This window comes from Idiotropiscis lumnitzeri, chromosome 1 (assembly GCF_059441095.1).
Source record: "Idiotropiscis lumnitzeri isolate Australia: NSW breed Sydney's pygmy pipehorse chromosome 1, RoL_Ilum_1.0, whole genome shotgun sequence".
Classification (NCBI taxonomy): domain Eukaryota; kingdom Metazoa; phylum Chordata; class Actinopteri; order Syngnathiformes; family Syngnathidae; genus Idiotropiscis; species Idiotropiscis lumnitzeri.
Genome location: NC_142391.1, coordinates 37,164,365 through 37,191,544, shown reverse-complemented (window position 1 = coordinate 37,191,544; position 27,180 = coordinate 37,164,365). Strand labels below are relative to the sequence as shown.

The 27,180-nt window shown below is 38.7% G+C and overlaps 3 protein-coding genes across 5 annotated transcripts; 1 reads left to right on the top strand and 2 right to left on the bottom strand.

The window, feature by feature from the left end:
• Nucleotides 1-1,049: 1,049 nt before the first annotated feature.
• On the top strand, nucleotides 1,050-12,511 carry hpdb (4-hydroxyphenylpyruvate dioxygenase b). Of its 3 annotated transcripts, none has more exons than XM_088299247.1 (16): nucleotides 1,050-1,126; nucleotides 1,766-1,808; nucleotides 1,945-1,971; nucleotides 2,037-2,099; nucleotides 2,667-2,771; nucleotides 2,951-2,993; nucleotides 3,725-3,807; nucleotides 3,879-3,968; nucleotides 4,055-4,158; nucleotides 4,260-4,337; nucleotides 4,762-4,924; nucleotides 5,021-5,092; nucleotides 6,911-7,033; nucleotides 7,130-7,246; nucleotides 7,335-7,437; nucleotides 12,144-12,511. In XM_088299247.1, exons 2-16 carry the CDS (start codon nucleotides 1,806-1,808, stop codon nucleotides 12,173-12,175), a joined length of 1,206 nt encoding a protein of 401 aa, XP_088155373.1. In that variant the 5' UTR covers nucleotides 1,050-1,126; nucleotides 1,766-1,805; the 3' UTR covers nucleotides 12,176-12,511. The 3 variants fall into 3 exon arrangements, with proteins under 3 accessions (XP_088155373.1, XP_088155388.1, XP_088155378.1); XM_088299262.1 differs by having other exon boundaries at nucleotides 7,335-7,457; XM_088299252.1 differs by lacking the exon at nucleotides 12,144-12,511 and having other exon boundaries at nucleotides 7,335-7,911.
• LOC148344525 (histone-lysine N-methyltransferase SETD1B-A-like) lies at nucleotides 7,471-17,578 on the bottom strand. The gene is made up of 18 exons (XM_088305942.1): nucleotides 17,504-17,578; nucleotides 17,141-17,293; nucleotides 16,953-17,057; nucleotides 16,604-16,874; nucleotides 16,427-16,521; nucleotides 14,178-15,152; nucleotides 13,408-14,055; nucleotides 13,225-13,323; nucleotides 13,095-13,155; nucleotides 12,821-13,017; nucleotides 12,496-12,622; nucleotides 12,030-12,422; nucleotides 10,949-11,946; nucleotides 10,702-10,839; nucleotides 10,505-10,621; nucleotides 8,980-9,099; nucleotides 8,699-8,836; nucleotides 7,471-8,622 (listed from the first exon to the last, which is right to left on the bottom strand). Exons 2-18 carry the CDS (start codon nucleotides 17,276-17,278, stop codon nucleotides 8,449-8,451), a joined length of 4,794 nt encoding a protein of 1,597 aa, XP_088162068.1. The 5' UTR covers nucleotides 17,279-17,293; nucleotides 17,504-17,578; the 3' UTR covers nucleotides 7,471-8,448.
• Nucleotides 17,579-21,478: 3,900 nt separating this feature from the next.
• Nucleotides 21,479-25,579, bottom strand: LOC148344524 (calcium release-activated calcium channel protein 1-like). Its single transcript, XM_088299234.1, has 2 exons — nucleotides 25,296-25,579; nucleotides 21,479-22,316 (listed from the first exon to the last, which is right to left on the bottom strand). The coding sequence occupies exons 1-2, from the start codon at nucleotides 25,407-25,409 to the stop codon at nucleotides 21,771-21,773; spliced, it is 660 nt and encodes a 219-aa protein (XP_088155360.1). The 5' UTR covers nucleotides 25,410-25,579; the 3' UTR covers nucleotides 21,479-21,770.
• Nucleotides 25,580-27,180: the final 1,601 nt, after the last annotated feature.

The following is a 27,180-nucleotide window of genomic DNA, read 5'->3' as shown; positions in this document are numbered from 1 at the left end:
CGTAACACCAATAACAGACTTCTCTTCGATCTTCGAGCACATTAATGTGGTATTACATACTTGGTATTCACTGCAAGAAGAAACTGAAAGTGTGAGTTATTTTTGCTTTAAATCATTGATGTCCAACTGCTCAGCTAATGTATTGCATCTGGGTTGCTTAGAATGTAATAATAAAGAAAAAAAAAGTAGAGGATTTACTTTGAGGAGTGAGCTGCCAGCGAGCCAATGAAAGCCCTGAACAAGTGACCCTCCTCTTGCCACTAAACACCAACATCCATCTATCCATCCATCCATTATATGTACCGCTTCTCCTCACAAGGGCCTACAGCATATACCAGCTGTCTTTGGGCTGTATAGGCGGGTTACACCCTGAACTAGTTGCCATCCAATCGCAGGGCACACATAGACAAACAACCATCCGAGCTCACACTCACACCTAGGGGCGATTTGGAGTGTTCAATCAACCTGCCATGCATGTCTTTGGAATGTGGGAGGAAACCGGAGTACCAGGAGGAAACTAAACACGAACAAATTGACTTATATTTCTAGAAAATTTGGCTGCAATTCTAAACCCCTATGAACAACCTTTTTTTTCTGTCAACACACACCGGTTATGTTTGTTAGCATGTTCATAGTTATTCATAAATGTTAATCAAAAATTTAACTGCAAACCAACTCTGCCACTTTTTAATTAGTTACCACATGCCTCATGTTTATTTTTGATTATCGTAACTTACTCACACTGTCTGTTGTCTGTTTGGTGACTGGCAAGGGTTGAGTGTAATGTATATAGACATGATTTTCATTGTCATTGTGGCATACAGTTATATTCAAAATTATTATATTTAGAATTATATTGTTTCCAGAGATATCTTAAATTTGATTCTGTGTGCAGCCCATGTTAAGAGGGTGGTCATTATGTTCGTGGTTATATGTAGAAGGTAATGAGAGAAATTGTGGTATTTTAGTTGCAATGACAAATTCTGACCAGTAGAGGCCAGTGTTCGCTATTTTGCGTGTATGGCCAGAGCGGAGTCTCGCATTCTACAGTGTAGAGGAGCTGCGCGTAAGGTAACAGCTGTGCAGAGCGAACGTTGAGAATAAATGTTGATATTTTGTGTTTCAGGTAAGCCAATGGAGTTAGAATACCGTCGCGACTTTGTAAATAGTTGCTGCTAGATTGCTGCTTGGCCTGATTTGTGACACAACGTTACGATACAATATATTGATGTGTCAATGTGTTTATTGATTGTGAGTGTTATATATTGACACGATGGTTGTGTTTATTCGTTCGAGACGAAACTTTGTAATTGAAGAAGATGAACAGGTTGAACAGATGGCGAGAGAGCGTTATTTACAATGCTGTTAAACTAATAAATGTACATGTGAGAAAAATGAATTACTTGCGAATACACGTGTAAGTGTATTGAGGCGTTGTATTGATTGTAATACTGGTTAAAAATATTTCTATTAGTCTAGCATTGTGTGAAGAAGAGCTACACCTATGTTGGAAAACAGCTTGGTAGAGCGAACAGATATTTCATGTTTCAGAAACCCCAAATAAAACCCTTCAAAATTAAATTTGTAGCTACAGATTGATAATGACAAGTATTTCTGCACCACGCCACATCATCATTGTTTAACATAGAGGTTGCCTCAAATCATCTGTTCACGGCCTCATCTCCATCTCCTTCGCCTCCCCTAAAACCTCCTCCTCACTTTTTGGTAATGACTCTAGAACGTTTCTGTCTGTTTTTCAATTCAGAGGTTAATACTGAGGACCAGGAAAGATCAGCAGGAGCAGCATGGTGAGTGTATTTAGATACCTAACGCAATAACTAAAAAAACAAAAACTTTCATTTTCACGCAAATGTGCGTTTGTAGTATAACTTTGCTATTATTTTATGTAAAATAGTAATGTGTTCATATGTGTTGTGTTTGCAGACGTCATACATTGACAAAGGCGAGAAGGTAGGAAAATGAACTATGCTTTTGAAATTCAACTTCAATTTGCCATTATGTTTTCTTATCTGTAGCACGAGCAAGGACAGTTTCTCTGCTTTGATCACTTGACGTTCTGGGTTGGGAATGCAAAGCAGGTATGCTATGTTTGAACATATTTTCCCAAACGTACATAATGAAGACTTCATTCAATGCTTATTTTTTTGTAATTTGTTTCCAAACAATTTTTCAGCGTCTTAGATCCATACAATACCCGATTGACAATTACTTCATAATTTATAATCATATATTTTGTATGGGTTCCGAGTATTTTTTAATCATTTGATTATCAAAATAAAAAGGAGCTGGTACACATTTTTGGGGCCAAATATTTGTACACTATCGCTGAATGTGAAAATTCATCTCGACAATGACAATGAATTGATGTGAATTTGATCAGGTTTTCACCATTTCGTTTTGCGTAACCTCAGATTGAGACCATTCCCTCACACAGTTGGTGGTCGTCTATATATTCAGCAACACTATTGGTTCACTTAAGGGGTGTGGTCAGGTCACATCCTTTCGTTCATGTAACCCCACCTACTACCAGCAGATGGCGCAACCTGTCATTTTCAAATCAGCCATTCATTGGCTTTTCCTTCCCCTATGTAGTCATTATCCATCCATCCATTATCTGATTCAACCACAAATCCTCTTTTCATTAGGCAGCTTCATTTTACTGCAACAAACTCGGATTTGAACCATTTGCTTACCAAGGCTTGGAGACAGGAAGTCGAGATGTGGTGTCACATGCAGTCAAACAAGGAAAGGTAATGACATTTAGGAGTGCACATCATTATACCCCTGAGAAATATCAGGAAATGCAATGAATGAAATTTATTGTGCCATAACATAAAATGTGCTAACCTATTTAAAAGCAATGGATTCCATACAATTTGAATGATTGTTGAGCATATGTGCCCTGATATTTGTTTTGTGTATCTCACAGATCATATATGTGTTTTCATCTGCACTCAATCCTGGAAACAAAGGTATAGCAACTGACTTTGCACCAGGGTTGTATCAGCTTTGGATTCTTCATTATAGCTAGTTTTTATCTTATTTGGACTTTTTTTTTTTTTTAAATTGCTTTGTTTTAATTAGTTTTAAGAGTGGGGTTGTTTGTTGTTCTTCCTAAAATGCATAGTTTTATTTAAGTTTTTATTTAAGTATTAGTTTCAGTTTTATATATGGAGTATTTGTGGAATAAAGTATGGTCAACTTCAATTTCCAAACAACTGTTCGACCTTAAATACATTTTAAAAAATATATGAAAGCTTACACATGAAACTAACAAAAATATTAAAATGAAGTACATTTTTGCTATTGTTACAGTCAGAGGTAGTTTTATAAACATTAAATGCAGTTTTGGTTACTTTTTGAGTTTTAAAGTATTTACTCTCACACATTTTATTTCGTTAATTAAAATGTTTTTGTTTTTTCTTTCATTAGTTTTCATTAACTATAATAACCTTGATAACCTTGCTTTATACTTGCATTTTTAATTAAATCACTTTTTAATATGGACTTTGTTCTCCAGCAGCTTCACAGATCATTTTCATGAGATGAAGTATTTTCATCAAACCAAACATGAGGCAAAGCGTACATAGAAGTTATATTTAAAGTCTGCACCTTTATATTAAGCAAAAGTCCATACGAACAAATTTAATCCACTGAACGATTTAAACAAAGTTATCTTTTTTTGTTTCTTACCATTTCTCAGAAATGGGAGCTCATTTAGTCAAGCATGGGGATGGCGTTAAAGATGTTGCATTTGCGGTGGAGAACTGTGACTCCTTGGTGCAGGTAATGCAATAATCATAGCAAGGGCTGACTTGACTTGAAACTGAATGAAAACACAACTCAATATTTCACAGAAAGCTAAAGAGAAAGGTGCTATGATTGTAAAAGAGTCCTACACCCTGGAGGACAAGCATGGAAAAGTCAGACTTGCTGTGCTGCAAACAGTAAGAGAACAACCATTCATTAAGTTAAATATTAAAAAAAAACAAATCATAAACCAGCATGATATATTTGCCTTGTCATGCAACAGTATGGCGACACCACACACACATTTGTGGAGAGGGCAGGATACAGTGGTCTCTTTCTGCCAGGCTTCCAACTGCCTCTATTTAAGGACCCCTTGTTAGCCACATTGTGAGTATCTCTCATTTATCAAGCCGGAGATGGATGCATCAACCATTTGTTAAGATATGATGAAATGGTTAAATGAACTTGCTTTTGACCTTTTACTACAGACCAGAGGGAAAACTGAACTACATTGATCACGTTGTGGGAAACCAACCAGAAGACGAAATGGTTCCAGTGGTGGAATGGTGACTGTTGCTTATTTTAAAGAATGCTGTGTTTAGAGGTTTTGTCATGGTAGAGGAATTATACCTTCAGAACTATAATGGTTACAACAATATGTCAGTAAATTAAAACAACCTATTTCTTTTGGTGCACATCAGGGACCAGCATGACTTAGCATTTTTCTCTCATGGGCCTCCAGTGGCTTTTCACATCTGGACTGTTTTAGCCTGTAGCATCCAAGACCGTTCTCTTTATGAAGCTGGTAATTGGTAGTCTGAGACCGGGGAGGCGAGGCGGCTGCAGATATATATTTTTTTAAATTATGAACCTCATAGGATGACTGCTGTCATTTGGGTCACTCATGTTGCAGCAGGAGCGAATTCTGCAGATGATACACATACTATATGAATTCTAGTAACAGGCCACCACTTATTCATCACCCAAAAGGTACCGGAAGAATCTTCTTTTTCACCGCTTCTGGTCAGTGGACGACAAGCAGTTGCAGACAGAGTTCAGTGCCCTGCGCTCCACTGTGGTCGCCAACTATGAAGAGACTGTAAAGATACCTATCAATGAGCCTGCCGAGGGCAAGAGGAAATCTCAAATCCAGGTTTGTTTTGTAATTTGAACCTGTCAAATTAATTACATGAAAGCATTGGCTTGTGTCTATTATTATTAAAATAACTCACCACGTACTGACTCACAGGAGTATGTGGAGTACTACGGCGGTCCGGGAGTGCAGCACATTGCCATGAACACATCGGATATTATAACAACAGTAAGTTTATGAAAAATAAGAGTTGCGTCCGTCCCCCTTGTGACATTATAAATACTTTTTACACAAAGGACATGAACTAGTTGTCCTTTGACGAAGGGTATTGTTGGAATTTATCTTTAAATCAATGTTAGAATTTAATTTTAAACCAATGTAAACTCAAATTAATAATCTGACTCCAATTTGTGACTTTACCCAACTCTCACTCATCCAACAATATGCGCGCTCGTTCTGCAATAGAAAGGTATCAGGAAGCCGGCATTTTCACACACGAGTGGATTTATTCCTAACACACAAATCTACAACTTGAGTTTGGGTCCCTCTCAATACAGCTCTCTCTGTCTTCGCTGTTCAGCATTAATTTATAGACACAATATGCAAATGACACAGAGACAAAGGCATCCTGGCATGATTCTATTGGCTATGTGTATGCTGCAGTTAACTTTAGCTTGCTTCTCTTGGTCTTTCTTCAAGTGGTGGCCCCTCCTGCTTGTGGCTGAAGGGTCCAGTTTCTTGTGCATCCCTTCCCCCTCGAGGTATCTGTCTGCGCCAGGCACCGACCTAAAACCTCCCAAACCTCACATTCTTTCACTTTCTTTTTCCAACTTCACCAGCCACACACTCAGCATTCCACAGAATAACAGTGACACAAGATGCAGGACATCGAATAAAATTAGCCAGGTTTAAACTCTTCCACTCCTTTAGTATTCTATATGTACCTAAAATTGATTTCACTCTCTCGTCCTTACCTGTTGTTGATCAACTTACATATGAAATATAAAAGATAAAAAAATATATATTTTGTATTTTTGTATCTATATATTCCTTGTAATTATCTTTTTATCACAGACATATTTGAAATAGAAATTATTTGCTGAAGTTGTGTCTCAAAAGGCTAAAAGATTTTTAGTCCTCTTGATGAAAATAAAATAGCAAGCTACATGACTAAGAAAATTTGATTAGTCAATCTCATTGCGCTCACCGTGGATAGGATGGTCAGTGCTCACAACCAGAATTCTGTTAGTTATGTTTTTACAGTTTGAGCCTTATTAGTGTGTGTCACAAACTATCACAATATGCTTATCAGAAAAAGACAATATCAAAGTTTATCTTTTTTAAAATGTTAAATCTAAGTTTGTACTTGACCAGTTAGCATAGACGCTAACACAGCTAGCATGTACTGTGGCAAAACATTCAGCACTGATTTGCAACCCTGTCACTGTAATTGAAATACTGAAATGAAATTAGTATTAAAATAAAGGGTAACATTCTTTATTTAATCGTAAAGGATTTATTCAGCAATGTTTTTTTTAAAAAAAATTCAAGCGAATGAATGTCACACTGTGGTTACACCAAGCAGCACATGACAAATTAAATATTACTTGAAAAGTGTGATTGAAAATGTGTTATGGTTTATTACCTCTTTTGTTACCAGTTTTTCTTGAACTCATTAATCAAAGAAAGCATAAAATAAGCCTTGTTTTGTTTTGTTAAATGTTACCAACATTGTTCTCCAATTCTGTCATGACCTGTAAAGTAGTCAAGGGTAAAAGAAGCTTCAAATCTGCTTCATCAACTAGCTGTAGTATTTTTGGAGTCCAGTAGACGGCACTCTCTGTTCAACATTGGGCTGAAAGCACATTGACTTGCCGTTTTTTAAACCCATTATTTAAACCAACAGTGCCATCTACAGGACTCAAAAATACAACAACAGGTTCAGGAAGCTAACGTGAAGCTTCCCTTTCCCGTCACTACTGTAAAGTACTTTTCGCAGTGTCGCATTGTAAAATAAAATCTACTGAATATAAAACATTTTTGCAGATTCGCAACCTAAAACAGCGTGGGACAGATTTTATGTCAGTGCCCGACGCATACTATGACCAACTGAGGGAGAAGTTAAAACACTCCAGGGTGAAAATTGCAGAAGACCTGGATGTCCTGCAGGTAGGGTCACATAGTGTATTTGCAGAACCATATCAGAGAACGTGGTAACACATTTGCCGTTTACCACACTATAAGAACACATTTTTCTTCAATCAGGAGCTGAAAATCCTGGTGGACTATGATGACAACGGCTACTTACTTCAGATCTTTACTAAACCAGTTCAGGACCGTCCCACTGTCTTTTTGGAAGTAATTCAGAGACATAATCACCAGGTTAGGGTGAATAAATATATAAATATATGTATAAAAGCTTGACAATAATACAATTTGCTTACATTTCGAGTGCATGTTCATTCCACAGGGCTTTGGTGCAGGAAACTTCAAATCTCTTTTTGAATCCATTGAAGCGGACCAGCATGCCAGAGGAAATCTTACCATCCTCATACCTAATGGTGTATCCAAGAGTATGTGAGGCCAGATTTTGGTTTGTGGGCCACTTTAATGGTTATTAAACAATGTCAAGTGTACTAGTGGTTAAGGCTGTTTAGTGTATTGTACAAGTAAAGTAGAGCTGATTACAAACGCATGTACATCGTAACTGACCCTTTTATGTTAAATTACAAATCAGTGTTTACCAATTTGTTTTCCAACAAATTTACAAGCACATTGCTGAGACAATCTTAAGTCGAGGGAAACACAGTTGAAGTTCTTGTAACTGACATGTGCATTATCATTTGCATAATAAGCCTAACTGATAAGTCAATGTAGATGATGCCGATATTTGTGTGACTGCAACAGTTAAACAAACAATGGCTGTCATATATTGTCCATATTACTGAGCTTTAAAACCAAAGATAGCTTCTCATAAAATGCCTTTACAAAGTTTTTTTTCCAGGAAGACTGTACAATATGTACATTGATTAAACAATAGTCAAGAGTCCGCTTCATCATTTCATAATTCATCATACCATAGCTTACGTGCTGCTTGGGAAAGTTCAGTCAGTCCTCTTTATGTATCTCAGGTCATTTTTAACCTTCGAGAGCTGCTGGAAATGTTATTTATGAGGTACATCTTACTGCATGGTGGACAACTGGTTAGCACGAAGGCCTCACAGTGCAGAGGTGCAGGGTTCAATTCTGGTTCCGGCCTTCTTGTATGGAGTTTGCATGTTCTTCCCGTGCGTGTGTGGGCTTTCTCCAGGTACTCCGGTTTCCTCCCCCATTCCAAAGACAAGCATGGCAGGTAGATTGGACACTCTAAATAGCCCCTAGGTGGGAGTGTGAGCGTGGATAGTTTGTCTTTATGTGCCATGTGATTGGCTGGGAACCAGTTCAGGGTGTACCCCGCCTACTGCCCGAAGATAGCTGGGATAAGCTCCAGGACCCCCTTGTGAAGAGAAGCGGGACAGATAATGGATGGATGGATCTTTAGTGTGTTTGTACAGTACATTGGGCAATGCCATCTCCAGATGGGATCAGTTCAAAGACCCCCGACAGCTTTCAGCGCCACACAAACAAGGAATCTTTGTGTCTTCAATGGGAAACTTGTAGTCGTACGTGATTTCTTCGTTGATGCCTATTGCTTGCCGTGAGTAAATCACAATCTTCTTTTGAGACTCTACAGTGATGATCTTTGCGTAGCAGTTTGGCTGTAGGAGAAAAACATACTTTGAGTTTTGATTTTTAAATGAATTGAAAAACCCAGCAGTAGCAAGTCGTACTCACACTGCAGCTGTGGTTGATGAATCTGGATAAATTCCCGCATTTTGTGGCATCAATGATTGTGTTCTGATCCACCCGGAACAAATAGCTGCTTCCAATGCCGGCTTCTTCATATCTACGCTCTCGCATGTCAGCAATGTTCTGAGGTCAAACGAGATACAAATCAATTCTTTTAACTACAGTAATGTTCACTATCATTTTGCATTTTGTTCCTGGAGATGCTTTGCCAGGCTTTCATGGTTTTTAGAGGTGGGTAAGGTGCATACAATTATATTTTTTCTCACCTGTCTGATAATTTGGCCAACATACTCAATCACCATCTCATCTGCTGCTATAGCCTCCATGGCGTACAGACCCCAATCGTGGATGGGACTTCGGCTGAAACGAATCTTCTTCTTTCTGAACTGAAGGATGAAAATATATATATTTTTAACTACTATACTACATAAAGTTCATTATGTTCCCTTTGATTAAAAACAAGAATTCTAAATATTGAACTTCTATATTGCACCACTATTAACAAATAGCATGCAGGTGTTATAAAAAATGTACACTCATTTGTTCAAGAGATAAGAGATAATTCTAGAAGTTATATCTTTTTTGCAGGGCCTACAATAACAAAAATGTTTTTTTTTCATCTACTCGCGTGTGTGTGGCCAATAACTTTTTCTTAACTTTTTTTTTTAATTCTTGAATATTTTTGGTTGCTGATCAACTTCTGGTACACACTTCACAGTGGAAATGTGAATATCATTTTTTGTTTAGTGTGCCCCCCCAGTGCCCGGCCGGGTATGCCAACTACATTTATAGGTGTGCACTCCTTGCTCGAGTCAAGGGTAAAAAGCAAGATGGTCACCTTAAGCCTTGTGTGTGTGGGCAAGAAAATAATGGACAGGACATGGAAGCAGGCCTCTTGGTTATAATTAAGGGTTTCTGAGCATTATTTGACATTCGGCATTATTTCAAGCTGGAAAGACTTGAATACTTATCAACTCATTGACCTATCCACAATCCATAACCTGGTCCCAGACCTCTTTGCCTGAACAAACAAATGTTAAATTCATGCTTTGAAGCCCTGCTGAGAGCTGTACCCGTCTTTGCATTATGAACATTGGAAACTAGGGGGAACTGACATAAAGATAAAGATGTCCTTTATTAGTCCCACAATGGGGAAATTTGAGAAAGCGGGTGCACACATTTGTGCAACCATGTATACTTGTTTTTTTATTTTTACTTGACTTTCGTATTTTTCTTTTCTAATTGAGTTTTGTAGTTTGTGGCTCATACAAATGTCATGATTTTACTAAGCTGTACGTACCAAAAATCCACATTACTTAAAGGGAAAGTCAATTTAAAAATGTTCTTGACAATAATATGTTCTATGTTCATCACTAGTCTAAACTAGGCATTCTGATTATTATTGCGTTTGTGGAATATGATTTTAGCAGTGGAATCCGATGTATTCCATCTCAGGGGGCAGCCATTTTGCCACTTGCTAGTGACATCACGTTGCCTAAGGGCTCAAGGTATCAACCATCAGAGCTCACTTCCAGTCATACAAATATCCATTTGATTCAGTTTGGTCATACTCTAACAAGCAATTCATATTCCACAAACGCAATATTAATCAGAATACCGTGTTTAGACTAATGGGGGCTCATGGAACATAATGTGGTAAAAAAAAAATGTTTTGACTTGACATCCCCTTTTAGTGATGGTTTCAAAAGTAGGAGTTAACCTGCACTGCTAAAGTCCATGCTTCACTTCAAGTTGAAAGTGGTTAGTGTGTGTGTGCTTCGATTCACATACCTTGAGTTGGTTAAACTTGACTAGGTCACTATCGCAGCTAAAAGATGACAGCAGTCGGCGCTGCTCTGACCTGAAGTCGGACCCGGCCCGAAGTGCAGTAGGCTGTGTCAGAAGTTCCTGCTTGGACACAGCACACACTTATGTTACACATTGTGATGAACGGCATACAAAGACTTTCACTTTGCTGTGTTGAATACCCGAGAGCTTGTTGATGGAAGATCAGTGGTTCTTGCCTGTTTGAGGTACTCGAGTTTATCTCTCCAGGTGATTTTGTAGAAGCCCTCGCTTCGGGCAGAGCCTGTAATGTGCTTCTGCTGCCATGATTGTCCTTCATTCTCCTCTATAACTTTAGTCAGTAAGCAAGTTAAGCACATGAAACACAAACTGAGACTTGAGCAATTTTATATATATAGTGCAGACACCACAAGCAAAAGGAAGCAAAACCTTCCTATATGACTTAATGCTCACAAAAAAATTGAAACAGAAAAGGATATGAGGATGAGGTATCCAGAGGGTGTCACTAAGCCAGCTACAAGTATCATCGTGCTCTTGCAGCCTTTTATAAGTGCACTGCAGCAGTCTCCCATCTTCTTCATCCAGACCGTCCTTCCAAATACTGTGAAGTATCCTCCCCTCGTCCCGCCTTGAACGCCACTTGGGAGTACTACGAGATAAATGGCGGCCCCTCCCACTCCTTTTTATTCTCTTCCACCATTTATGCCTCATTTTTGTTTCTCTCCCACTTCCCTCGTAGAGAAGACTCAGCATGTTCTCCAAACCTTGCAGTGGTATTGCTCGCATACCTGACCAAGTTCTCACTCCTCCGCCGTCAGATGAAGACTCAGAGAGATCACACGGAGATGACATTACAAGGAATTCATCATATAAAAGGGGTTGTGAGGTGTTGCCTATTTCAGTCTTTCTTCTGTGAACTAAGGCTCTCTGTGGTAGACGAATATTTCTTCCAGGAGTCTTTGGTGCTAATATAAATGGATTGCTTAGCAGTGAAGAATGAGGTGATGGTTTTCTAAAATGTGAATATGTTACCCTTTTATCCTCTTGTGTAATGCTCTCATATTCTGGACTTTTTGAGAGCCCCAAACCTCTGTTAGGAGGCCAAGCACTTGTGTCTTCTCTACCTGGGGTTTTGGGTGGTTCCTGGAATAACAAAGATGTGTCTAACAGCAGATGTAGCTCACTGATAGTTAGCGAGGGATTGTCATCTCCTGATTCTTCACTTCCTAATTGAGAAGCGATCCCCTTGCCTGGGGTCTGTGGTCGTTCCTCCTCCATCACATCTGGAGATGTTGGTTTGCTTCTGATCAAATTGTCGGGGTCACTGTCAAAAAAGCAGCCAGTTGGAGTGAGTGGCCTCAAGGTGTACTCCGGACAACCCAAGTTCCATTCACGCGTCTCCGTCACCACGCCAAGTTTAAGAGCCACTGCAACAGAGATGAGACAAGAGTATATCATATAGATTTATTATGTCTAAACAGATTATTATTTCAATTTTCCAATAAATGACCTGGAAGTCCACAATGTGATGGGGCCTGTAGCCCCTGAGGCCTGCTGAAATGCAGCTGCATCATTGCATCTTCTTGGTTCAAATACTGATTCTCTTCTTCTTTCTCCATATTAGACAAATCCGACAAGTTACGGAGTTCAGGCTGAGCACCAGGCGTGAGTGAGGCTGAGGGCGTCACAGGGGGCTCAAGCTCAATGGACTCCTCATCTGATGATATGACTACACAATCCAAACCTTCACCATCTTTGACATTGTCGCCTAAATCACCATCATCATCATTTTCAGAGCTGAAGTCAGAGTAGGATGAGTCGTCAAAGCCCTCTGAAGTATAAGAGTCAGGGAAGTCTGAGTCGGATGAGCAGACCTCGGAGGAGCTGCACTCTGAATACGGCTCTACAAAAGCACAACAAAATGCCGGAAACATCCTGAAAGCTAACAGTAGCACATGCATTACTTTTCAACATACCACTGCCAGAGGAGACAATTTCATCAAGGAGTGAGCACGTGTCTTCAGCCTCGATGGGTTTTTCAATCGCCTTCTCTTTTTCCTGATGATTGCCATCTACATTGTTGACTTGATCTTTTCTGTCAAACTGAGATACAGAAATGTGAGCATCATCAATGTCGGTTAGATTGGTCCAGGTCCAAGTGACTTGGGCTGCACCTCTAACTACTGGACAACATTTCTGTGATTACTTGTTCGTAATTATTTCTCCAACCCATTTGGTTTTGTTTAATGTGGTGTTGTTTAATTTTACTATTGATTGATTTTCATGAAACTTGTCATTTACCAAAATGTGTACTTCATATTCTTTGGACCGAGCCTGTTCCACTATATTTGTTACAATTTCCTTTTCCTCTGCTTGATGTGTCTTGTATTCTTCAATTCTGTCATCATCATCATCACTTTCAAGATCAAGTGGTCTCGCGTGTCTGCGTTTACGTCTCTCAAATGTTGGTTCCAATATATTGTCTCCTTGAGTCGCATCTAAAAGCATCACATAAGAAAGGTTACTACCCTACGACAGTAGTTCAACTAATTTATTTAAAAAACACAATACTCACCAGAATCTTTGCTTTCTATCACTTCTAATATGGCAGGTTTGTCACCTCTTTTCTTCTTAATCTGCATTGCAAAACATCTTCATTTGAATGTTCATTTCTGGTGTTTTATTACAAATCTGATGAGGCTTACCTTGAAAGAAGGGAGGGAAGGTTTTTTGCGCTCGCCATTGATATGGTTCGAAGGACTTACACATTTGGTTTTCTTATTACTTAATGGCACAGCGGATATCTTTGGTAGATAAAACATTATAATATTGAGTTAATGGAAGTGCACTGCATATAATGAATGGTGAAAAAAGGATGACGCATTTACCTTGGTTTGCTTCTCATTGTCGTCCCACCAGTCTTCAAACACCTTGAATGCCACTCCCTCAATCATTCTGCGAGTGATGTCCCTCTTGATAATTGACTTCAATACATCCATGAGCACAGCTAAAACCTTTTCCACTGTGTCTTTATGAGGGTCGCCCCTTATGAGCGGGTAGTCTCGTGGAGGCATTGAAGGATTGATACAAGGAAAAGGTGAAGTGGCCCAGGGCGATTCAGAAGGCGGTAAGGGGTGATTTCCAAGCCTTGGTGGATTGCCCTGGTCCAAGGTGAGTCGAGGTTGTAGGGACGAGGGGTATGTGTGCACAGAGCATGGCAGCAAAGGAGGTCGGGGTACCGAGAAATTAGAAGGTGGTTGAATTGAGACTGGGGGAATGCGGATGGTGCTGTGATAGCCTGGAGGTAGAGTCCAGCCTGGAGGTGGAATGGCAATGGTGCCAATAGGCAGGTGAGGTGGGACAGGTGGAAATGAAGGAATAGGGAAACCTAAATGGGCAAATTGTGAATGGTGACCTGCAGATATGATGGCAGGAAGATGTTTGCACTGCTGAGTGTTGAAGGAAGGCTGAGGAAAGGATACATCATTTCTCAATGCATCAGTGTTTCCTTTGTCCACATTTGATATGTGAGGGGCCTGAAAAAGACAAAAAGAGATCTAACTGACTGATAAATAAGAGAATGTTGCAAGAGCAGAACAAGTCAGGAAAATAACATAACTCCTATTATAAATGCTTTTGTGAGTACGAGAAATACTACCTTAGGACCTGGTGCTTGGGACACTTCGGCATCTGTGTTACCGTTTCCATCTCCACTTCCTTCAGATTGTGTGAACCCAAATGAAGAGGGACACTCCTTATCTCTTTGGGATGTAAGAAAAAAAACTGCTTGAGAAGTTTCATCCTCTTCAAGAAGTGGCGTTGTACTGACATCTTCTGAAGTCTTGTTTTGTCCATCTGAGAGTGGGGAGTTCTGGAGCGAATATGGTGAGGCTGGGCTGTCCTGGCAAAACACATCAGCATTCGAAGTACTCCCAAGAAAACTATCTGAACGATGGCTGTTTGTCAGCATACTTTGTATTCGGGCATCTAATGTCCCTCCTTCTGGTTGCGGGCTTTTAGGGATAAAGTTCACTGGTGACTGAGGTAACTCTGCTATGCATGCATGGTTGTCAGATGGGAAAGTCACGTCTGACTGCTTGTTGGCTGCCAAGTTGATACGCAAGATGCTCAAAGAGTTTATAGGTGACACTTTTGAGGTAGTTGTGACAGAATTCCTTGACTCTGGACCAGGGGATATACATTTGAAAGAATGCTTTGCATGATTCTGAGCAAATGTGTATTCAGTCTTACCCCATGGAGCAAGCTTCTGCTTGCTACTCTGGGTAAACAGCGGGAAGGAAGGTTGACGTGGGCGGCACTTTAAATTTAAGTTGACCTCTGAGACTTCACCGACACCCCAGTGAAACCTTGGGAATTTATTTCTCAACGGTTTGTGAACACTGTAAGTCGGGGTCTCCCCCTGGAGGATGGGAGTACCGTGAAGGCTGGAGTAGCATGAGTCCTGGGAGAGAGGAGTCGCAGGAAAGCAAGTGGTGCGTGGGGTTCCCTGTGAACAAGGAGTCAGCACAAAGCTACAAGGGGTACTCTGACTAATACTGGAACACGCTGTGTCGAGAGAGAGTGGAGTAGTGAGGCCGCTTGGGCTTCCATTTTGCTCTGAGGCTGAAATGCACTGCAAGAAACAAGTAAGCAAATGTTACATTTCTTCACAGTCCTAAAATATTGGCTTAAGAAAACACGAAAGATTGGACCAAATGCTGTATGTTGTATTCATTAATAATTAATAACATGAATAATATTCCATGACCTGTTCAACAGAGGGTATAACCAATTTTAGCACCCCTGGACAGCATCGTGAGGAGATTATTAAGAAATATTTTATCTTTAAAAATAAATTAAATAAAAAAAAATTTAAAAAGAGAGAGGGAGCGACAGGACATTATTTTTACCAAGGTGAATGGTAACAAATTGATTTCATTTATTAGGACATTTTTTCCATTAGTCTAAACAAGACATTCTAATTAATATTGCGTTTTTGGGTTAAACGCTTAATTCATTTTCAACAAACACAATATTAATCACAATCCTGTGTTTAGACTATAAGGGCACCTAGAACATGTTATTGTCAAGAAATGTTTGACATGACTCCCCCTTAACTGCATTTTGAAGCGGGTTCCTGTTGCCATGTACTTACACTAACAACATGGCTACAAACACAGGAACAAGTTTACAAAAGCAAAGTCAGTGTTGCCATCTTTGGTCGTTATATTTAGTGACTTTATGGCAGCAGGCGATGCCAGTCTAAAGCTAAAGGTTCCTTGTGCAAGGCATCACCTCCATCCTCAAGATTCAGAGTTGCGGAACAGTATGCATGGCCTTTTCACTCACATCTCTCTCATGCATGGTTGCATGCATGAGATGTGGTTGACTCTTTGGTGTGAAACACAAATACAAGTATAGAGCAGAGAGTGCTTTGAATTTCCCCTTGAGGGATTAGAGCAGTATAATTTTGAAAAGTTACTCTTGAAAAATTTACGCTGAATATTTTACTCTCAAATTTTACACTGTTCACTGAGACCAAATAGTCGTTTTAGAGAAAAATGTACTCAACTGTGTACCTTTTTTGACTAAATGGACAGTTATCAGAGAAACAATGTCAAGTCAATGTCATTGTCATTTGCATTTTCTCATAACAAAATGGGGAAATTTGATTCAAATCAGCAATCAGATTTATGTGGGGGAAAAAATTCTGAAATTTTACTTTATGCCCATACCACTCAGCCCTAATTCAAACGCTTGTGTAGTGCTATAAATATCACAAAAACTATATACTATATACACACATATGATATTTTGAGACATGTTTGGCACTAACTATTTACTCAATAAATAAAAACAAACAATAGTTGCAGGGGATGTTAGCAAACACAGTAAATTGCCCATTACGTTTTGGAGACTTTGGTCACTGGTTCCCACTGGTAAGCTCCATGGAGTGTAGACGCCATCATAGAGCAGTTTGAGGTAGCGCACCCTGTTTTTACCTGTTGAATGAACAAATCCATATAAGGCTAAGAAAAATGTCTTGTATTTCAACATATGTACAAAGGGAAAAACCCTCCTTACCTTTTGGATCAATTTCCACGTGGATAACGTTTCCCATCACTGATGTTTGATGAAGGTGATGAACAGTGTCCTTTGCAGCCCTTACAGTGTCAAAAACAACTTTTCCGATGCCTAAATGCTTCTTGTTGTTTGGATTGTAGAAAATTTCCACTTCTTCTGTGTGGCCAAATTTAATACACATATCAGTCAGGAAGGCTTTGTTTACATTGTCATTTAGCTTGCAAAATGTCACTTCTTTGGGAGGAATTGGGCCAATGTAAAACTCATCTATCTGAGAGGACACAAGCAAAGAATAACACGACCGTGAGTGAGCGTGTTGTTAACACAATTACTGTGGCATAACGTCTACCTTAAATCTGGGAACCGAAAGGTCAGTTTTGACGCATTTGCTCCACATGCGGCAGATGCGTGGATCTTTCACTGAATCCACTGGAAACAAACCCAAGTCGTCAACCTGATGTTGGAAAACAATACACCTGTTATGGGCTTGTTAATGGCAAGGGAGTTTAAGAACATGACTGCTTTCGAAGCGCTCACGGGGATGTTGAAGTGTTGCCCATCATAGCGGTACACTTTGTACAGTCCTTTTGTTAGAGTTGGATCAATAATCAACTTGCAACTTCTCCAGGGCTGACGCGGTGATTCTCTCCCTAAAACTTGTTTTTCGCTTTCCATTACATTCGTCCAAACCTGCAGTTTTGAGAAATACACATCGAGGATTGCAATTTGTGTCGGCAAAATTAGCGGATCGCTAGTTATTGCGATGGAGGTATACACGCCCCAACAGGTGATGCGGTGATGCAGACAGCATCTGCCCCGTAGATTTGTCTCGACACACACAAATAGCACTTCAGAGAAATACCAACCTTCAAACCCAAACAAAGTATTTTGACTACTTACCTATGCTTGTATTTTTTGATGGACCAACATTCTATACTCGAGTTGTATTTTTTTCCTGCCAGGTGTAGACTGCGTATGTCGCCCAGGTTAGTGTAGAGATCCATCCGCCATGAGTAAAATAGTTCTTTCATCCAGGCGGAGGGGCACGTTTGAAGAACCAACAAAGAAGTAACTAGACCAGTGATTGCCAGCCTTTTCTGTCTTCCCATGAGTAGGCCTACTCCATCACTCCTACGGGCTGATGATTTTCAGAAATCGAACACTGATTATATATATATTTTTTCATCTCCTTAAGTTCATCATTTTTATTCTCAGGCATTTACTTGTTTTTAATGCAAACAAACAAATCACATTATGCCTTTAAAATAAACAATTCTGTTTAAATTAAAACTTACTATAGATCTAATGAAATAATAAACATTCTTTTCTGGGACTCATGGCAGTTACTGCAAATGTGCAAAAATGGAACTCACTTGAATAAGTCCCATTTCAACAGGCATTTCAACTTTATCATGGGTAATACAATGTCCCCAGGGTAAGAGTTTTGCACACAGATCATTTCGTTGGCGGGTTTATGAAATGTCTGAGATACTTTACTAATCTTGTTGGAAATAATATATTAAATGTTTCCATGGAGCCCTAGTAATGTGCTTGAATTGTTTTTGACCCATCTGTTTAAACAGCAACAGTTGTTGAATGAGCACATTAACAGAAGTTTGTGATTCCCCGCTGTCACACCCCCAACCCCCAAAAATATGATCTTCTGTAATGAAAACTGAATTTACCTCTGCAAAGTGTCTTCAGAAGTATTTTTTTCTGTTTATCTCTGAGCTGTTTCATAATATAAACTGGCAGGATCATGCAGCCATTTAAAGCACAAACGAGTGTACATGTCTTTTCTCAAAACACTGGGCAGGAAGAATCTGAAGCTTCCAACACACCACACGTCGCCCAGCAAGAAGACATCTTTATTGTTTTTGTATGACCAGCCCACTAGACCAAAGATCTTCAAGTATGTAAGACACTACACAGTTGACAAAATTTCAGTGGTGTTAGCAACATTACTGCATTTTAATACCATTGTCCCCAAAAGGTAACTTTGTATGGTACTTATGGTGTTACCCCAGAATGGAACTTTAATTTCAAGTTTGGAGTGTGATATAACCTCCTTCAAAAGGTCATCATGATAATCTGCAAGACTATAATTAATGTTTTGACAAGACATAGCATGATTCTGTGGACACAGACCTGTCCTTGAATTTTAACACCATATAAAGGAATTAGTAGTAGTATAAATAGGTAGGAAAAAAAGTGATTACATAACACAAAATGTGTTTTATTTTCAAATTGGCAACAAACACCTTCGTAAAGCTCACCATATATGCATACACATTCATTGAACCTCAGTATATACCACAATACAGTCAGTTGAATAAATAAACCAAAAAAGTCAACCGATGGAACAGAGCAATTTTCTGTTCGAAACAAGGTACAAGAGATGGGCTGAGAGGCTCTTTGCCCAAGATTGTCACGTGACATGACCCAGAGTAAATGGTATTTATATTTGCATACCTGCATCCATGTAATGTATGACCCATTTCAGCATAAGCGGAGGCTTTGTGTCCAAACAAAAAAATATAAGAAAAACACATTAACATAATTCAACATGTGCCACATGACATAATACTTCAAATATGCCTCAAATAAAATTTGCAACATGCGAGCATGCGTAAGTATGTAAACTATCAACATTTTCAACATGCGCACATGCTAAAGCATGTGAACTATCGACTAAGATAAATCCTCCAGACATTTCCAAAAAACGTGCTTAACTTTGGAGAAATAAATAGCATGTCGAGTTATTTTTTTTTTCTTTTCTTTTTACAAAGGCTGCGACAAGCGATTTCTAAATGCTACCACATGAATATAGCTGCATGGCTGTGGCTGAATGAGTTCCATTCCATTATTTCTGTTGACTGTTGAACATGTTTCTTAGGGTTATGTAAAGCACTTTGTAACTACTCATGGAGAAGAGTGTTGTATAAATATTATGTACTTTGTGGTTGAATTCTTGTGTTTAGATTTTTTTTTTATTTAAAGTATATATTCTAGTTTTAATCATTGCAACAATTAATTCATATTATGGGGGAAATATTTTTGGGGGAATTTACATTGACAGTCTCATTCCCAAGAGAGGGCCATGTGTGTACAGGATAGTATCCCAAAGAAAATATTGATTCCAAAAGGAAACTAAAAAAAATGGTGCAGTTTTTGGTTCTTTTTGTGAAATAATAATTTTGATAATGATTTACAGTATGCCAAAATAAAAGTGATGCAAAGTCTACATTGATCAGAGAATTGGAGACAGTCTAACAACCCTAAAATAATACAACACACATAGCATGAAATAACCTTTTCTTCCAGAGTACTTTTGCAAATCAAATGATGTAATTTGAAGAGCAACATTCTAATCTTGAGGTGCAATTTTTTTTAGGGTTAATTCCAGAGATCTAAAGTAATGGTTTTATTACACAATAAAAATACAACAAATCTATAAATGAACAATTGGCTTATTGTTTTAGATAGATGGTCGGATGGATAGATATTTTACACATTTTTTATTTTAATTAAATATTTTATTAATGAAGATCGTAGCATTTCTGAGTGGGTTGTGTGTTTTTTAGCAAAGCTAAATTGATATATACTTTACAGTAAAAAAAAAACAGCTCTACTGTAATGTAGTTTTTATAACATTTATTGTGCTGACTTCTTAAGTCAAAATAAAAATGATAAAACTAAAGGAGTAAACAATATTATTTATATAAATATTTTAAGCTATATTAATGCTTTTTTATTTAAAGGCCTCTCCTCTCCTTATTTCCAAACGTACCTCATTTTTTATTTCGGTTTTAGTTAGTAAATAAGACAATGAAAATGATTATATTGGCTGCTATTTTGCTGTTCAAAATTGAATACTATCAGCTTTAACGCGGTTAGAGCCCAATTTCTGTGAAAAGTGTACTCGATCACCCAAGGACTTAATTTCCGCTCTTTCATGATTACATGTCAATCTTTGGTTAGCTTAGCAATAAGCACTGCCTCTCCATCTATCCTCACCATCCCTCTGTGACAATACTATATGATATAGAAGTGTAGCTTATTTGCCGCCATGAAGGCGATGATTACCGATTTAGGAGCGATTACGCAGCATGTTTAGCCGTACTAGTAGGCTGGTCGAAGCTCGCTGCTAGCTAGCTGGTGCAGCGTATGTACCGTAGCACTGAGCTTGCCTCGACGTCAGACTACTCGACGTGATGCGAGCGCATTGCACCGCAGCCCAAGCGAAGTTTTTTGGGACAGTATCGGTGGTTCAATTATCCGAAACAAATCTGTGATTTTCAGTTTTGCTATTCAATGTGTTTCGATGAGGCACAAAATGCCAATTATGACTCGCAAACAGCAATGCAAAACCAGTCTTTTGAGCCCTGATCATATTATGCAGATCCAACCACAATTTAGTAACTTGCTACATGACTGCACAGACTTTTCGATTAAAAGTTAATTTTAAAACTGTGCTCAGAATAAAATTTACATTAAGAATAATTTGTATTGGAAATTGAGTACCAATATCTGAATACAAAAATAACAGAATCTCCACACACCATGAGATACAAAACGTCGTACCGAAACATCATTGACTGCAATGTACAAACTTCCGTCATGATTATCAACACTAAATAATCTTACATATGCAGTCAAAGACAAAGCTCCAGTGAGGTCAACTAAAACAAGCAACATCATGACAACTGTTTTTTCCTCTCGATAAGATGATGTGCGCATCTGGAATTTTGTCAATACAGAGAATTGCTTTCAACTGTTCTGACATATTTTTTTTGTCCATAATAGGCAGCTCAACAACAAATTCTCACTGTGAATTTTTGGTAATTCCTTCACATACACATAAATATATATATATTTTTTAAAAAGGGTTTATGTTGATTGTAATGACCATGTAAATTCATCCATGCAAGTTTGGCATACATATTCAACATTAGTTGGCAGGTTCTTATCAAAGCGAAAGAAATAATGCAGCATGACTCATCTTAACGTACTTAATAATATGCAAAAATAACGTCAACAGGAAATCACTAAACCTTCAGTGTGCAAAAAGAAAGAAAAATAACTATATAAGCACTGTTCACAAACATTCAATTCACAACAAAAAGCATTGCTGAATGTCCCCTGCTCTTGCATGCAAGCAAATTAATCAAGCGAAATGGTCAACAGCTTTCAGGTCATCATTTTCCGTCCTGTGGTCCAGTTGGTTCTGCAGCCGAATAACTTGCTCCAGCTCTCGGATCTGCCGGTCAGTTTTGTGACTGACGAGTGTGCGGTAAAAGTGAACGGCGAACACAATAAAAACCAGCCCAAAAGGCACCATGATGCAAGTGGAAGCGATGGCTGCCGCTTTGCCAGAACTTATGGTGCCATTTTTTTCTGTGCTGCTTTGCAAGGGTAAAAACTTAACCCAGCAGAGGAGCATCACCTCTGTGAGGAAGAGAAGGGTGCCAATGACAGTGGAAAAAGCCCAGGCCAGTTCAATGTGACGGTGCATGCGCTCATGAGGAGACTCGTTCACCGAGTTGAGGTTGTGAACATTGCTGACCGCCTCGAGATTAGGGAGGATGCAGGTGCTAATCATGAGTGCAAAGAGGTGAACTGCGACTAGCACTGTAGTGCAAGCACTGAAGGCAATCAGCAAACCAGGAGGATAAGGATATTCCCTTTCCAGCTGTACCTCCACCATGGCAACCTGGTAAAAAAAAAAAAAAAAGAGAGAGAGAGATATAAAAAAAAAAAAGGATAATAATAAAAACAATAATAACTACAATGCAGTTTGTGATTGCATTTAGGATTGTAGCCATGTTTAAAAACTTAAAAACTAAGCAATTATGCTTGGCAGTGTTTTTTTTAGTTGTGTGAACTTTCAATTGTAATACATGACCTAGATGGGGAATGATAGAGTGCACTTATATTGTGCTTCACACCAGAGCTACACCAGGGGTACTGACACTTTTGCAGCATGCGAGCAAATTATGAAATCCATTATAGCCATTTACCGTATTTTCAGGACTATAGGGCGCACCTGCACACACGCCGCGGAACGCTTTTTTTGAAAAATAAAGACATACAAGCCCACCAGGCTATAAACCGCACTTTTCTATGTTGAAAACATTTGTTGTTTACTGCCTGTACAGAACAATTTTGTACTGTGAATGCACATAAAGGTACATTAACAGATTCTTAAAACAGTGCCTTTTAACGCGGCAAAAAATTCGCTAATTATAACAGAACAGACCCAAGAGAAAAAAAAATAAAATTGAGATTTATTTAGCGTATTTTCTGAACCATAGAGCGCCCCTACAGGTGAAAGAAAAATCCACAGAAAAGCTGCACCGTTGTATTAGCCACAAGGTTCAAAATCGAAGAAAAAAGTAGTGGCTTATGGTCTGGAAAATACGGTATATTAGTTGTTGTTTAGTCTGCAACCTGGTGATAGTTGCCCAGCAAGAATGGTTTGTGCCCATCAAATCAATCATCCTCTGTGTCTTCATGTTGCTGATATTGTGTTGTAGGTGACATCGGATGATAGAGATGATTCCCAAAATGTGACACAATTGTAAAGATTTTATTGTCATCCCAATATATGACTTAATATTGCCCAGCTATTAGGGCAAGACGATTAATGGAAATGCAATCTTGATTTTAATTTTGGCTTCTCTTGATCTTCAAAATGTTATAATCAAAGAAAAATTATTAATATGCAGAATGATGGTGCATTTACAGGTTTCCAACGTGAAAATACATCATGTTTTTTGCATAGCAACCGTGTAGCGTATGTTATTTTGCAGTCCCTAAGAGTCCTTTAAGTTGTTTAATGAGTCCCCAGTTGAAGTTTAGTGCAAAACTAAACACACAACAAAAATAATTACACACATACAACTGTATTTAAATGCAACACCTACTTTGTATTAAAAAAATTGCTAGCACTAATGCTCAAGTCAAGGTAATATCCCATTCAACAATAACAACAAATTAAAATCAACTTTGGAGTGATATTTGTTCAAATAATTAATACTCCTATAAACGGTGGAAAAACATACATACAGATAAAATAACACTACTGAAAGCAGGCACAAATTCTTCCCAATGTGTGAAAAATTAGTCATTTTAATACAGTTCAATCACAACATTTTTCTGTTCTCACTTTGAGTGTGTACTCCATCCATGTGCGGCACCGCAAGGTACCTAAAGCCTCATTTTCACCAACAGGCTCTACTTTGTTTTACTCTACACCAAAAGACAGTGTATCACCACTACCACTACCAGGGAGCCCTCCCTTATCTCGCTAGTGATGTCATGTTATAATCATTGTGATCATTTTATTTATTTTTTTTTAAATTAATTTTCTATTCATTTATCTATCTATCTATCTATTTGTTTATTTATTTATTTTCCATTATTGTGCAGCCATATATTCAAAATCATTGACCATTTAAAGTGCCTCTGACCCCTGGATTCATCCCAAACAGAGTCCAGATGTTCTAGTAGGCTTTCCCTGATATTTCTGTAGTCACATCTTAAGCCACGGCCAACAGAGAGCCTCCAAAATATCAGCACGAGAGCGAGAGCTTATTGTTCAATGGTAACAGTCTGGTGAAGGGTATAAAGGAAATGTTTGAAGTGGCAGAAGGAGTGATTGCATAGATACATTTCATATAGCCAAGATCAAAACAATTATTTATCATTGTGTGGTGCGTGGCTGCAAGAATACTGAATGGAGGGACAAGGTCCCATTTCATTTACAGGCACCAGTTTTGAACCGAGGCAAGACTGACATTTGTCACGGAAAACCCTGAGACTGTGGCTTCCACAGGTTGAGGAAAATTGAATGAGAATGAAAAAATTTGTCAATGAAAAAAAAACATTGTGGCGTTTGTTCTTAAATGTTTGTTGAAGGTATGCATTAATGCGAAGCCACCTGTTACATTTTAATATATACAGAATATGTCACAATTTTTAATTATATGTCACCATTTTCAATGTTTACATTTTAGTTTAGTCCAAGGGACTCGGATTTCTAACACATATAGGTTATCATATGTCGAATAGCAGTCAGTTGTTGACGTGATTTTTTTTTTAATTTACAAGTCATAAATCTTGGATTCTTTGATTAGCGCAATAGCAGTTTTATTTCCGCTTGTCTTTGCACACAATGCAAAGCACACAAATTGTGTAGGGATCGTGGTTGTTAATGTCCTCGTGTTGTGTCTTTGCCACTTCATCATAGTTTTTCGACAGTCTTGTCAAGAAGTCAGCCCTTGAGAACAGCTAAGGAATTTGGACTATTCATACCATAGCTAGTATAGTAGAGGATAGAGAAAAAAAAAGTACATGAGTTGAGCTGATTCGTGATTTAGTGAATGTATAAATCAGAAAAGCATTCACAACAAAGCCAAAGGTGCGAAAGTAAGCCATGTTTTGTTTTATACGCCCGGAACATCTGTTTACGGTCCATTTAATTGGCCATGTTCGTGAAACCAAGTTTTGCCAATTGCAGGGTGTGCGACAGTGTTGTTTATTTCATAGTAATTACACAAAGCCTAACGAGGTCATTGCGGTAATGTGTTTAGGCGAGGAGCAGGCCTTTACAACAAGAGCTTGAAAACATCCGTGTGCAGTGGAAACAAACACGTTAGTCTTCCAGGAAGCAGACGCTGCAATAACTTACCATTGCGAATCCCGACAAAAGAGCTGAAGTGCGGCTGGTGGCTTTCAGCTTGGCGCGGCTCAAGTACAATTTTCTCCATGACAGAGCCTGCAAGGAATGTTCGTTCAAACTCATTCCGTAAAGTTCCTAAATTTTACTCTGGCGTAGAAATGGTGTTGACCCGCAGGCTGTCGTGTGTGTTAAAATTGCTGCAGTAACGAAAAAGACGGAAGGAAAGCGACTGGTGTCGCAGAAGAGAGTGCAATAACAGGAACAGAGAGTGAGAGCGATCCGACCATGACAAAACTTTCCTGCAACAGCTGACTGGCAGTAACATGAGCTACTGTACCCACAATTCAATGCAGTGCAGAACTGGGCAAGAATGCCCCCTAGCGTCCGTGATGGGTACAGGGTACGTTCGTATGTGCGAAAGTATGCAAGCGGTTTGGAAAAGTATAAGGCAATGTTTGGAAGGTGGCGGGCGGATCCCATTCTATAGTTGCGCTCAAACAGTTATTTCTGCGAATATCTTACTGTTCAATTTGATTGGCGCTGTGAGGGTTTGGATTAATTTAAAAACTGTATTTTTCGTTTATTATTGTGGTTTAAGTTTGAAATGGTGTACCATATACGTTGAAAATATTTCTTTGCATTTGAGACCTAGGCTTTCAGTCTATACTCACCCGACTTAAACCACCTCTTTATACAACCCTAGAATAATAGTAAAATAATTAACCATCATCATCTGGAGCAGTCATGTTATCTAATAACATGACAAAAACATGTAAATACATTTAATTATATTATTGTGTATCGCTGTGTGCAAATGGCCCCAAATGTGTTTTAATTTTTTGGCTTTAATACTATTAAGTTTTACTATAACCAATCAAGGGACAGAAACATACTGATGTTACCGCGGCTCAGCACACTGGCATGATGAGGACTGATGTGAAATCTGTTTGGTTAAGGAAATAATTACATTGTTACTCTTGTCACACCGGCCAGCACAACTGGTTCTGAAGGTCGTTAGCAGATTAGCTCGACTTGGCAGCACGTTTTAACCTTGCCTGCAAGGTGAATTTGTGAGTTCACAAAATCCATCTTGTCCAGAGCCCGCAGATTTTCTCCGAGAGGCACCACTGGGTGGGCGACTGTCTCGAGCACATGTGACGATGTGTGAGTCTTAATTGGTCCATCTTAACTGATTCCATCAAGATGTGTGCCAAGGGTTAGACCATAGGTGTCAGACTCCTGTCATGGAGGGCCATTTTCCTGCATGTTTCCTCTGCCTGCTGCAACACACCTGATTCAAATGATCAACTCATCAGCAAGCTTTAAAGGCGCCTGATAAGGATCTTGCTCATTCGAATCAGGTGTGTTGCAGCAGGTACAGATAATAATACATATTTTACCATTTAAAAACAACAACAACAACAACAACAACAACAAAAACCCTTAACATCTAAGGTCTCAAATCACCATCACCAAGTGGCTCATCCAACCTGCTGAATAATTAGATATGCAGTACAAGTAGCTATGTTGTGAAACTCATTGCATAATATGCATGACATTTCCTTGTTAATTGTGTCGGTAATTGTTCATTTTTTTTGTTTTATAGTTTAAGTAATTCAACATACTGCTATTTAAATGAAAATTTAATAAAGTTAAAACACAATAAATTAATTATCTCTAATGATCGGGATGCTCGGTCAACTGATACGTCAAATAAATGACAGCACCGAAACTGAAAATCAAACTGACGTGTGCTTATGATGCACAAGCTTTGGTTAATGACTTATCTTCATTTCCGCTTTTTTTAATGCTGCATGTACGGTCCTCGGTAATGACATTAGTCTATCCGGTACTTAGAGTTATAAATACATTTGAACATAAATTTTAAACACGC

Bases quoted from the DNA above. Each gene is read 5' to 3' on its own strand.
- hpdb (XM_088299247.1), top strand. The intron at 2,994-3,724 runs GTATAGCAACTG...ACCATTTCTCAG, and splicing joins ACTCAATCCTGGAAACAAAG to AAATGGGAGCTCATTTAGTC. The intron at 5,093-6,910 runs GTAAGTTTATGA...ACATTTTTGCAG, and splicing joins CATCGGATATTATAACAACA to ATTCGCAACCTAAAACAGCG.
- LOC148344525 (XM_088305942.1), bottom strand. From the start codon at position 17,278: ATGGAAAGCGAAAAACAAGTTTTAGGGAGAGAATCACCGCGTCAGCCC. The intron at 9,100-10,504 runs GTATGTGAATCG...TTCATCCTTCAG, and splicing joins TCAAGTTTAACCAACTCAAG to TTCAGAAAGAAGAAGATTCG. The intron at 8,623-8,698 runs GTGAGTACGACT...TTTCTCCTACAG, and splicing joins TCATCAACCACAGCTGCAGT to CCAAACTGCTACGCAAAGAT.
- LOC148344524 (XM_088299234.1), bottom strand. From the start codon at position 25,409: ATGAGTTTGAACGAACATTCCTTGCAGGCTCTGTCATGGAGAAAATTG. The intron at 22,317-25,295 runs GTAAGTTATTGC...TTTTTTTACCAG, and splicing joins TTTTGTCGGGATTCGCAATG to GTTGCCATGGTGGAGGTACA.